The following is a 12,799-nucleotide window of genomic DNA, read 5'->3' as shown; positions in this document are numbered from 1 at the left end:
AAAGTTTCTTCTCAAAAAATTAGTCTGCGACGTACCACAATTTCTAAGACTTCTGACCAGCAAGCTGCAAGTTTCATGAAGTGATGTTGCTCAAGTAACATAAGCTAGTATGTAGCAGTATTTCATAATGGTAACGAATTCCTTTCAATGTCCGTGGTTGAAGAATAAAAAGTCGAGTTGGCTTCAGTGAAAATACGTCAAAAATCGGGGCATTTTTTTTTTGCAAAAAAATTTTGGGACGACCTATGCTGACCATATTTCCTCGAGAGAAATACGGGAAATTGGGATTTCAAATACGGGAAAATACTGGACATCGCCAATTATCGCCAAAACTGAACAAAGTTGCTAAATATTTCTGAAATTACAGGGAAAAACAATATGGCGGGAAATGCAAATTGCAGTGGATTAAAATGAATTCCATGAGATAAAACGTTCACCAAGACAAATGTGGGAGATTAATGTTCTTATTTATAGTTGTAATGATCATAATATAATTTGAGTTAAAAAATAATTTCAATCTTTGACTTCAATAAAGAATAAAAATTCAAGTAGGCTTCATGTTAAAAACGGGACACTTATGCGAAAAAGTCAGGACGGCCAAAAAAATAGAAAATACCGGGACTGTCCCGCAAAATACGGGACGTATGGTCACGTTATACCTTAGTTGCGAAGCGCGCGCTTTCCTGCGCACACGCACTAGCAATCCAAGGGGATTTGATACAAGGATACATTAACATCGCTCGGGCGGATTATCCCGCGGTTAGCGGAACATTAATTTTTAGCTTCCCATTAGACATCGGTGGATTGAATTGACATCATAATTAACGTGTTTATTGATCGTTTTAAGACGCTGCCAACTTCATACGTTGAAGGTGAGTCTCTTTTCCTTTTTTCTACCAAAAAACAAAAATGGTGAAATTTCTTCTTTTTCCAACATATTCCTTCCAAGCTTTCTACTTCGCATGTGCTGCCATCTATGAATTGCCATATAAAATGGTGCTTCAAAATCATGAAGAAGTGCTTTATCGTTTTTATATAGGATTTGATGCAAATGAGGGAGAAGCGGACGACATCACCGATTTTTTAATTGCTTCTGAATATTCAATGTTCCAGAAATTAGTTCTGAATCGTCGCTTATCCTAAAATTCTTGATTTCGCTAACTCTTGAATTGTTTCTGAATTTCCATTGTTACTGAAGTTATTTCTTCCATTTCCGAATTCCTCTTCGGATTATTTCTAAATTTTCATTCTCATTGTTCCTGAAATTGGTCCTTTCACTAATTCTTAAATTGTTTTTGAATTTTATTGTTTCTGAAATTGGCTCTTTCACTACTTAAATTGTTTCATTACTTCTTAAATTATTTGAGTTTTCATTGATAGAAAAATTGTTTATCTTCACTAATTCCGGATCAAATTTTCATTGTTTCCGGAAATGTTTCTTTCATCATTTCTGAATTTTTTTTTGTACTTTCATTGTTCCGGAAATTGCTTCTGAATTTTCATTATTTCTGAAATTGTTCCTTTCACTAATTTTTAGATTGTTTTTGAATTTCTATTGTTACCGAAACCGATTCATTGGTTCTGAAATTATATCTGAATTTTTTTCATTGTCGCTGAAATTAATTTTTCATTAATTCTCTGAAATTGTTTCTGAAGTTTCACTCTTCCCGAAATTGTTTCTTTCACTAATTCCTAAAATATTCCCGAATTTCCATTGTTTCTTTTTTTTTTTTTTGTTTCATTCCACCAATTCTTTGAATATTTGTTAATTTTCATTGTTTTTGGAATTGTTTCTTTGCCTATTTTTTAAATTGTTTCCGAATTTTCATTGTTTCTATCGTGTTTGTATCACGGAAAGGGACGTATCTAGAGCTCGCTGTTGGGAGGGGGGGGGTGTTTTTTTTAAGGCTGGCCATACGTCCAGTATTTGCCAGGACAGTCCCAGTTTTTTCTGATTTTCTGGCTGTACCGACAGCTTACTCGGTGCGCCAAAAACGAGAAAAACCTTTCCATAGTTTGTGGGCACTTGAAGTAACACCCCCCCCCATTTCTCAGTGCCCTACAGAGCCACTTTAGTGATCTCTAAATGTTTCGCGGATCAAAGTGATCTGTAAATGTGTCCGAGCCGCTTAAGTGGTCTGGAACTGTACCTCGCATCATCACTCAAGTGATCCGTAATTATATGCCGCGGATCACTTAAATAATCTGAGAATGTGCCGCGGGTAACTTGAGTGATGTAGAAGCAAACTGGGGCCACTTAAGTGCTCTAAAATAACGTCCAGTCACTCAAGGCATCTCTAAATGTGTCACGGATCGCTTAAGTGTTCTGGAATTGTGTTCTGGGTCATTTAAGTGATCTGAAAATGTGCCACGGGCCGCTTAAATGTTCTGGAATTGTACCGCGGGACCCTAAAGCGATCTGTAAATGTGCCGCTTAGTTCATTTTTACAAAATTAAGTTTGAGAGCAGGCCGCATCAGATAACCCCTAGGGCCATATTTGGTCAGCGGGCCAAAGGCCTTTATGCGATTTATCATTATATGGCTTAGAGGGTGGGGGTCGCAAGGAATTTAATAAAGATAAGTTTTGATTTCATAGCCTTCAAATAACATTGAAATTAACAGAAATTGATTATAATAACACACACAAAGGTATTGTCTTCCGAAATTGAAAAAAAATAAAATTATCTGATGTAATTCTTGATATATATATATATATATATATATATATTGTTTTGTACCATATACCGTGCCTATTAATGCTGCACATTGTGTTAAAATCAAAAATCATCGTATTTTAAGAACTACGCCAGATAATTTTGTTTTTATTTGATAGATGGGGTTTCCAACCTATGAGGCACCCGAGAAACCGGGACAAATCCCGGAATTCCCAATTAAAAACCGGGAGGGGGGAAAAACACGGAATCAATTAATAAAAACGGGGACATTTTATAAACACTCTTTTGAGGGACATTTAACACAACAGTACATTAAAGCAGCGATTCTCAACCTTTTCTGATTCGCTTTTCAGTGTATAATTTCTATAGCGGAGCCCTATTGTACTGGAGGGGGCTTTTTTTATATTTAATGTATGTGGCGGAACCCTTTAGGCTTCGCTTTTTATTTATTTATCGAATTGACTGATTTATTTTACTTTCTCCGAGTGGCTGCGGAGCCCTTGGGAAGTGCACACGGAGCCCCAAGTGCTCCGCGAAGCAATGGTTGAGAACCGCTGCATTAAAGTATGAAATTGAAAACTTACAAAGTATTACGAAAATGTTATCACATCGCTTCTACACAAAATGCCAAAATGAGTAAAACATCAGTGTAGGGCTGTTGGCCTACACACTCTACATCACCCCTTTTTTGTCACACATTATTCTGGCCTACAATTCTTTAGATCCCTCTTCCGTTCCCTCACTGATATGATCCATTGCTCTCTAGGCCACTCGCTGACATGATCCATTGCTCTCTAGGCCACTCGCTGACATGATCCATTGCTCTCTAGGCCACTCGCTGACATGATCCATTGCTCTCTAGGCCACTCGCTGACATGATCCATTGCTCTCTAGGCCACTCGCTGACATGATCCATTGCTCTCTAGGCCACTCGCTGACATGATCCATTGCTCTCTATGCCACTCTTTTGGTCATTATAATGCTTGCGCGCACACTCTAGATCATAGTTTCCCAACCTTTTTGGTCCCATCGCCCCCTTCTTTATAAATCTTTTTCTCCGAGCGCCCCCCAACGCAATCTAACCCACAGTCCTATGCTATACCAGTAGCTTCTACCGCCCCCTGGAACATTCCATCACCCCCAAGGGGGCGTTAACGCCCACGTTGGGAATCACTGCTCTAGATTCTTTAGGTCGCTTATTGACTTGTTACTCGATCACTCACGTGCTTGATGACTTAACACTGCCTTAATTACTCAATAGTTTGCACACTGTTTTAGTCACTAAAGTCGCTCCTGTGCTTGCCAACTGTTTATTTTTCTCTTTTGGCCACTCGCTGATCTGATCCCTGGTCTTTCTTTTGTTCAGATACTCGCACACTCTCTAGGTCTTTCGTTTGGTCACTCACTGACAAGGCAGGGGAGGAATCATGGGTTTTATTGATTATGGCCATAAAATTTCATCGCCCTGCTCCCATTCTACTAATTTTCTCAACCATTCATTCCTAATATTTTCTGCCGCTCCTGCTATATAGCCCACTGAGGCCCCACAGCGTAAATACGCTTCTGATTGTGTGTATTATATATTTTTTAACAATATATAAATCTTTCCATAATCAATTTAACTCTTAGTTGAACATACGTACCCCATTCAAATGCCGACACTTTTCATCAGTGAGAACATGATCCCCCTTTCACTAATTTTTAGATTTTCTATTGAATTTCTTTTGAATATTTTATGAATTTATATTGTCACTGAAATTATTTTTCATTAATTCTGAAATTGTTTCTTTCACCAATTCCTGAAATATTCACGAATTTTCATTGTTTCTTTTTTTTTTGTTTCATTCCACCAATTATTTGAATTTTTGTTAATTTTCAGTGTTTTTGGAATTGTTTCTTTCCCTATTTTTAAAATTGTTTCCGAATTTTCATTGTTTCTATCGTGATATTGTATCACGGAAAGGGGCGTATCTAGAGCTCGCTGTTGGGGGGGGGGGGGGGGTGTTTTTAAAGGGTAGCCATACGTCCCGTATTTGCCAGGACAGTCCCGGTTTTTTCTGATTTTCTGGCTGTAACGAGTTTTTTGCAAAAATGTTCCGGTTTTTCACGTATTTTCAACTAAGCCAACTTCACTAGTTATTCTTCAAATCAACTAATAAAATTATCTTCCCAAATTCAGAAATTACATTACGATAATTACGACTACAAAAGAGTGACATTTTTGATGATTCTGTTCCTGCATTTTCCTTACAAAAAAGCAATTTCTCATAAATTTAGCATTTCTTGCATGAGGTCTGAAGGAAAAAATTGTCAAAAATGAACTACTTTATTAAAAAATTTAAAATGAATATCTTGGCAATGGACGATATTCGAGCTCAAAAAAATTTGCAATGTTTAGAAATATTACTCCAATAAACAATTCATAACCAAAGCAATTTTGCATTACTTTCTCATTAGCAGAGGTCATATGACGAATCTAGTGACGTCACTAAAAATCTCGAAAGCGAGATTCAAAAAATCCAGTTTTATGCTCCACCTGACGGATGATGTAATTTATCTCTTCAGTGATTCGTTCCCTGTTTCATGGCCCCGCCTACAGACAACGTTGGTGAGCGTTTCTTATTCGTTCTTCGATGATGACGTCGAGCTGACAGCGCATTGAAGCCTAAGGAGAATGCGGACCACTTCATTGATTTAGAAACGTGTCGCAGGTCAGTTCATCGTGTGATCTGGAACAACGCCGAAGGTCACTTGAGATCTGTAAATGTACCGTAGGCTACTCGAGTGGTCTGTAAGCATGCCAAAAGTCACTTAGGTGAACTGTAATTATGCCGCTGGAACTTTGCCGAGTGACCTGCATATATGCTGTTGGTTACTCAGAGTGAGTTATGATGCTCCTTGGTGATCTGAAAATATGTCACGGGTTACATAAGAGATTTGGGAATGGGTCGCCACACTTTAGTGATCTGAAACTGTGTGCCGCAAGTCGCTTAAATGTTATAGAACTGTGCCGTGGTGATCTTCAAATGTGCTCTGGTACACTCAAGCGATCTGAAACTGCGGCACGAGTCACTAAATTGATCTGAAAACGAGACGCTGTTCGCTTAAGTGTTTTGGAACTTTGCCGCAAGTCACTCATGTGATCTGTAAATTTGCTGCGGATCACTCAATTGATCTTAGAATGTGTCGTAGACGACTTAGGTGATACCGAACTGCAGCGCGGGTCAGTTAAGTGATCTAGAAATGTGCAAGTTTGCTCATTTTGTGTGTAAGAATGGGAGTGACCAAAAGACAAATCTAGAAAATGTGGGACCACATCTGTGAGCTATCAATCAAAAGAGTGATCTTGAGAGTGAGCGTGGGAGTGGCAAAAAGAGTGGCCTTGAGCGTGTGCAAGTATGTCAAGAACTATAAGAATGACAGAGAGCGAGAGACCAGATGAATGAGCGATCAAAAGAGTGAGCATGAGAACGTGCAAAAGTATGACTTAGGAAGTAAGCATGAGAACGTCCAAAAAGAGTCACATGCTTGCCCCCGCCTTGTACAAGCATACGAGTGACCTAGAGCTCGTGTGAGCAACCAAAAGAGTGATCTGGAGCGTATGACCAGGTCAGCGACCGACTACAAGAATGGCCTAGAGAGTATAACTTAGAAGAGGTATAGGAGGAGAGAAACTTCGAGAAAGTACACTGCTACATCTCTTCTATGGTGTGCAGGCTTGGAAGTGACCAAAAGAGTGATCTATAGAATTTGTAAACATGGTGAACGACCAAAAGAGTGATCGAGAGACCATATCGGTGAGTGACCAAAAGAGTGGTCTATAGTGTATACAGTAGTCATGAAGACTTCTTTTTCCTTAGTTAACACCCCTGAGAAACGTGATTAGTTAATTTATTTATTGAATTAATTAATGAAATTACACTCTGTTAGATAATTAACATTTCAAAAACGTAAAATACGACCCAATTACGTACTTGTTGAAAAATTATCATTGCATTGTTAGAAATATGACTTATTTGACTATATTACAAGTAAATGAATATATCCAAGTAATCAATGCCACGAATGAATTTGTGAATTGAAAATAAATAGAAACCAACGACAGAATGATATGCAAATTATACTGAAATGCCAAGGGAACAACAACTCAGAATGCAGACATATTACGCAGTTGACTATCATATTTTACATATATTATCAAAGCAGCCACGCTGTTGTAAGCATTTGAGAGCAATGGCTCGAGCGAAAGTGATTCCGGTGAATGGAACGTATCAAAATTTAAAAAAAAAAACGCCAACAACCGTGAGGTCCTTCCTAAAGTGCAAAGCCCAAGTCGGCACTTTGCTAGACTATCCTCAGGCTCGTACTACTCGCATAATTCAGAATAAATGCCCGCTAACTGGGAACGCACGTTGTCAAAAATTTCGCGGTATAAAGAATTGGAAAAAATTACTCGAATATTACCGATGAAAATAACTATTAATTTCCATGAGAAAAGAACTTACTTTTGGAAAAATGACTCGGCTCATTTTGTGGTCATATTCTTCTTATTCTGTTCATACAAATCGGTGAACATTACGGGTCATTTCGTGTTTGCCGGTGTTGAAGACGTGATTTGTCCATGTTTTGAACCTTGATGAAAAGCATCAGTTTCTGAGGAAGATTCGCGATTCCCACCACTTTGTCAGCGAAGATGGCCACTTCCCGTTAGTAGGCACTATAAATTGCCGACTAGCTCAAGAAAGTGAATGTGTAGAGCAGAGGTCTTCAACCTTTTTATAGTCACTGCCTGTACCCATCGTGAAAAGAAGAACACCCTGATAGCATGCTTTGACAAACAAATGCACGAAATTGGGATGATTTCAACCCTTGAATGCAATTTGTACAAGAAGTTTAATTGGGACGTTGGTCAAGTGCTCGCGAGCACCGAATCGGACACGAGCATCGAGCCCCCTGGATGTTTTAGTGAGCACCATGGTGCTCGCGAGCAACGGGTAGAAGATGCCTGGTGTAGAGTCTCGACATTATTATGTTTCGCACATTGGCTCTCATATCAAGCACGCGCTGGTCACGTGAAAGAATCTCAGTGCATTTTGTACTGGAGCACGAGATGATCACGTGATCGGATGCCCCCTCGGATTGTCCGAGGGTTCATATGTGAGAAATGCCAGATCTGCTCTAGGTCTCACACGAGAAGTACCTACATTTTCTCTCTCCCCCTCAAGCTCACTTTACATATGCTTAAACCACATAATTAAATGTCGTGTATGATTCGTTATTACTGAAATTGTTCAAGGTCAATGTGTTGGCATGTCTTCGTGGTAACTAAAGTTTTTAAGAGATCGAGTTAGTTTAAGAGATACCCAGTCTCAAAATTCAGAAACGTAAGTGGCAACAACAACAACAACACCGTGATCGCCAAACGGTGACCAATTTAGTGAGTTAGCTATTTTTGTGTTTTTAAACACATATTGCTGGTTAAATGAAAAGAAAAAAAAACCCGATGTTTTATAGTGACTAAGCATACTGCATGTGTATTTCTAAGACAACATCAGCATTTAGCATGGATTTACGCTGCAAGTTTCCACCTGCCAGAAGATTTTAATTCGAGAAATTTTTTTACTCAGTCCTCTCTTTTCTTATATTCCATACAAAATTTTCATTTATGTAAGTTTCCATGTTTGACGGTTTAAACTAAAAAGACAAGCGTCTGTTTGGTGGCTCTTTTCATGATGATGACTTCATTTTTTTTGCAGGCGAATAAAGATCGCCATCAAATCCTCCAGAAGAAAATTAGCAGTTTTGCGAATGTGAATGGACCGTTACAGCTCATAGAGCAATATCCAGTCAACGGAAAACATATTGTGGAAGAAAACGTAATTTTCTGCTTTAAATTTCATTCTATCTTCTGATATTTTTTAAGATTTTGATATGGAAGAGTTATCTACTGTCACAACAACAGCAACAGATACTACAGATGAGGAAAAAATACATTCTGGGAGAAAGCAGTTCGAGTGCCTAATTTGTAACAAGAAGTTTGTGCAAAAGGCCAGTTTGAACCGTCACATGAAGGTTCATAGTGAAGAAAAACCGTATGAATGTGAAGTTTGTGGTAAACGCTTCAAGCATAAGGAGAGTTTTATTCCTCATAAAAGGCGCCATACTGGAGAGAAGCCATATGAGTGCGAATTTTGCAACAAAAGGTTTCCGGATGTGTCCAATTTAATTAACCACAGAATAGTCCACACCAAACATAAGCCTTATGGGTGTCACTTATGCGATAAAAAGTTCGCGACAAGCTATTCATTACGCTTACACAAAAGAGTTCACACTGGAGAGAAACCGCATGAATGTGATTTATGTGGTAAAAGATTTGGGACTTCGGGCATTTTGAAAATTCACAAAAGAAGACACGCAGAAGAAAAGCCACATGAGTGCGAATTTTGTGGCAAAAGATTTTCGGACTTGTCCAATTTAATTAACCACAAAGTTGTCCACACGAAAGAAAAGCCACATGAATGTGACTTATGCGATAAGAAGTTTGCGAGAAAGTTTGCATTGAGCTCGCACAAAAGAGTCCACACCGCAGAAAAACCCTATGATTGTGATGTATGTGGCAAAAGATTTGGGTTTTCGCATAGTTTGACAACTCACAAAAGGGTTCACACTGGAGAAAGGCCGTATGAGTGTGATGCTTGTGATAAAAGATTTAGGCAAAAGATAGGTTTAGAAAATCACAAAAGAGTGCATACTGGAGAAAGACCATACGCATGTGAGTTTTGTGGTAAAAAGTTCACAGAACAGTCTACGTTAAAGCGTCACAAAAAAGTGCACACTCGAGAAAAACCGCACAAATGTGATTCTTGTGGTAAAACTTTCGCGGAAAAACAACATCTACTCAAACACAGATTGATCCACACTGGTGAAAAGCCACATGAGTGTGAATCTTGCGGCAAAATGTTTCGCACAAAATCTACTTTGAACTGTCATAAAAAAATCCATACAGGAGAAAAACCACACGAGTGTGTGATTTGCTCTAAGAAGTTTGGGCGTGTGTCTAGTCTGAACAGTCACAAAAAGGTTCATGCCCCAGAAAAGCCGTATGAGTGTGAGTTTTGTAGAAAAAAAATTTCGAACAGCTATGGATTAAAAAAACACAGAAGAATCCACACCGGGGAAAAGCCGTATAAGTGCGAGTTGTGCAATAAAAGGTTTTCATTTGATTCCGTCTTGAAAATTCATAAAAGAATCCACACAGGAGAACGGCCACATGAATGTGAGGTTTGCGGTAAAACATTTTACGATATATCTCATATAATTAGACACAGGAGAATACACACTGGAGAAAAACCCTATGAGTGTGACCATTGCGGTAGGAGATTCACATGTAAATCTGATTTAAACAGTCACGGAAAGATGCACACCGGAGAAAAACCATTCGAGTGCGAGTTTTGCCACAAGACGTTTCGTCGTAACTCCTCATTGAAATGCCACGAAAGAATTCATAGTGAAAAAAAGTCATATGAATGCGAAGTTTGCAACAAACGTTTTAAACATCACTCCAATTTGAAAAGACATGCAATGATTCACACTGGGAAAAAGCCCCATGCGTGTGAAGTGTGCGGTAAAACATTTTCCCGCAGGTCAGGTTTGAATAATCATGGAAAGTCTCACATCGAAGAAAATTCACACGAATGTGACATTTGCAAAGAAAAGTTTACGGAAAGCTCCAGTTTCAAGGAGCACAAAAGAGTCCACTCCACAGAAATGCCATATGCGTGTAACTTTTGCGAGAAATCATTCTCAGTTAGCTCCAGCTTGAAGACGCACTTGATGGTACATTCGTTGGAGAATGTCCATGACTGAGTATGTTAATTGTGAAAAATTATTCTCGAAATAATAAAGTAGAAAACGACTTTTCAAGTGGAGCAGTGGTTCTCAACCTTTTCTGATTCGCGGAGCCCCTTTCAGTACATTATTTATATGGCGGTACCCTTTAGGCCTCTTTTTTGTTTGTTTATCAAATTTATTGATTTATTTTATTATCCTCGCGTAGCCGCGGAGCTCCAAGGGCTTCCCGGAGCACCGGTTGAGAACCGCTGAAGTAGGGGATTTTACCAGCAATTCAAAAGCCTTAACCCTTTAAACGGTTTTTAAAGTTTTCTTGATCCGAATTATAACTGCCACATTGGAAATAAAAGCGTGTTAAGACGAACACCACCTACAGAACAAGGGCTCCACACGAAGCTTGTGACGTCACTTAAGAAGGCCATTTTACCTATTGCCATTGGATATAGCAGGGTACGCATGCGATATGTTTACCTTTTTTTTTGCCGTATGTCCAATGGCAATAGGAGAAATGGCCTTCTTCAGTGACGTCACAAGCATCTTAACCATGGGTCCTCAACCTCATACAGGAACGGAATATTCCCTACTTATTATTGATTTTTCTCACCCGTAGTAAATTTATCGTGAACAAAAAGTTTTTCTATGTATAATGTATTGTTCTGGGGGGGGGGCGTACTTGGCTGAAAGTAAGAGCCGAGATATATATGCTACTTAGCGGCACGAAAGCATGTTATTTTCAAGCAAATGTTTCCATTATTGATTGCTTTTGCCCGAAAGTAGCGTGCTTTTGTGCTGTCTAGTAGCATGTGTACCTCGGGCCTATCATCTTGCATACTTACATACTCACTGTCGAAAATCATTATACCAGATCTCATCGTGTAGGCCCATCTGCATATAGAGATGAGGCTCCCATGACAAGCTCAGATGTGCCCATGCCTTAAGATTGACCGGATTTTGATTAACAGTTCTGCTGGATTCTGAAAGTAGTCACGCTTTTATCTCAACATATAAGGGGACGTCGGGTAGGAGGTGCGTCTCTTTTCCGGGAGTTGGAATATATCTAAACCCTTGGTATTGGAGGGGTGTCCAATTAAAGCACGAAACTGCGGAGCTTAACGAAGAAGACTTTATTTCGAAGCACACTCAAAACAGACAACCGTACAGAACGGAAGCCACATTCCAACTCACGTTCTCTTCTCTTGGAAGATAGATTTACTCTTCTCAACTTCTTTTAACAACGTATAAACAAACAAAACGCATTAGGTGCTGTAAGGCCACAGAGAGTTAGTAAAAATATCCATACTGGGAAAATAGATTCGTTACAATCTCCCCCTCTGGCTCCGACGACGTCTCGGCGAGGAGTAAGTCACAGCCATCTTTCCTTTGGGAGTAGTTTCCGACGAACAGAACGGGAAGCTCCGGGCAACTGCTGACACTCTTGTCTCAGGTCGAAGTTCAGTCCTCGAGTCACACCGGTTCTGAGGACGTCGACTAGGGTTAGCTGTCATTTTGGGTGGACGGCCTCTTGGTTTCAGAGGGGCCACGGGCGTAGTCTCAGTGCCTCGGAAAGGTGTCAAGGCCGATATATGGTAGGTTCCGATAGGTTCGGTGGGCTTTTCTAGACTTGAAACCACATACGATGTAGGAGATTTCTGCGTCAAGATGAGATAAGGGCCATCTCTCTTCGGCATGAATTTGGAGGTTAACTTTTTCTTAGCATTGCTGACGGAATGCAGAGATACCCATACTTTGTCACCAGGGTCTAGAAACAGTTGACGACGATTCTGATCATAATATTTCTTGCGCTGGTCTTGCTTCATCTCGACCTGATCCCTTACATAGTTTGTAATCGATGCGAAACGCTTCAAGTAAGGAGTGATTTCAGATACAAAGTTGTCACTTCCCACCACCGTCCGCAAATCTTGAACTACGTCGTCCACGGTCCTCATTTCTCGTCCAAATTGTAAAAACGCAGCGGTACAACCAGTAGAGTCACATTTGGCAGTGTTCATGGCAAAGCGAATGACTGGGAGTTTGGAGTCCCAGTTATCGTGTGTATCCCCAACAAGAATTGCTAGTCGAGGCTTCAAATCTCGATTCTTCCTCTCCACCGGGTTAGCTTGAGGAAAGTATACTGGGTTAATGTTGTGGTCTACCTTTAACGTGTAGCACACTTGTTGTAGAACCGAGCTAACGAATTGCGGTTCATTGTCACTTATAATCCGCCGTGGTATCCCATACCGCATGAACACTTCTTCGATCAGGACGGAGGCAC

At 39.8% G+C, this 12,799-nt stretch overlaps 1 protein-coding gene across 2 annotated transcripts in view; it reads left to right on the top strand.

The window, feature by feature from the left end:
• The first annotated feature begins 726 nt into the window (after positions 1-726).
• LOC149065111 (uncharacterized) overlaps positions 727-12,799 on the top strand; it is a 55,472-nt gene continuing 43,399 nt past the window's right edge. Inside the window, exons 1-2 of one of the 2 annotated variants that reach the window (XM_089254435.1) lie at positions 727-872; positions 8,433-10,586. In XM_089254435.1, coding sequence (XP_089110561.1) covers positions 8,608-10,542 — 1,935 coding nt within the window. In that variant the 5' untranslated portion in view covers positions 727-872; positions 8,433-8,607 and the 3' untranslated portion in view covers positions 10,543-10,586. Of the gene's footprint in view, positions 873-8,432; positions 10,587-12,799 lie in introns of those variants that run through there. The other variant, XR_016195681.1, reaches the window with a different exon arrangement.

This window comes from Pholcus phalangioides, unplaced genomic scaffold, assembly GCF_987345545.1.
Source record: "Pholcus phalangioides strain wild (caught in Gottingen) unplaced genomic scaffold, Ppha-v1.0 ptg000041l_1, whole genome shotgun sequence".
Lineage (NCBI taxonomy): Eukaryota > Metazoa > Arthropoda > Arachnida > Araneae > Pholcidae > Pholcus > Pholcus phalangioides.
The sequence above is the reverse complement of the archived record's forward strand: the minus strand, read 5'-3'. Positions and strand labels throughout refer to the sequence as shown.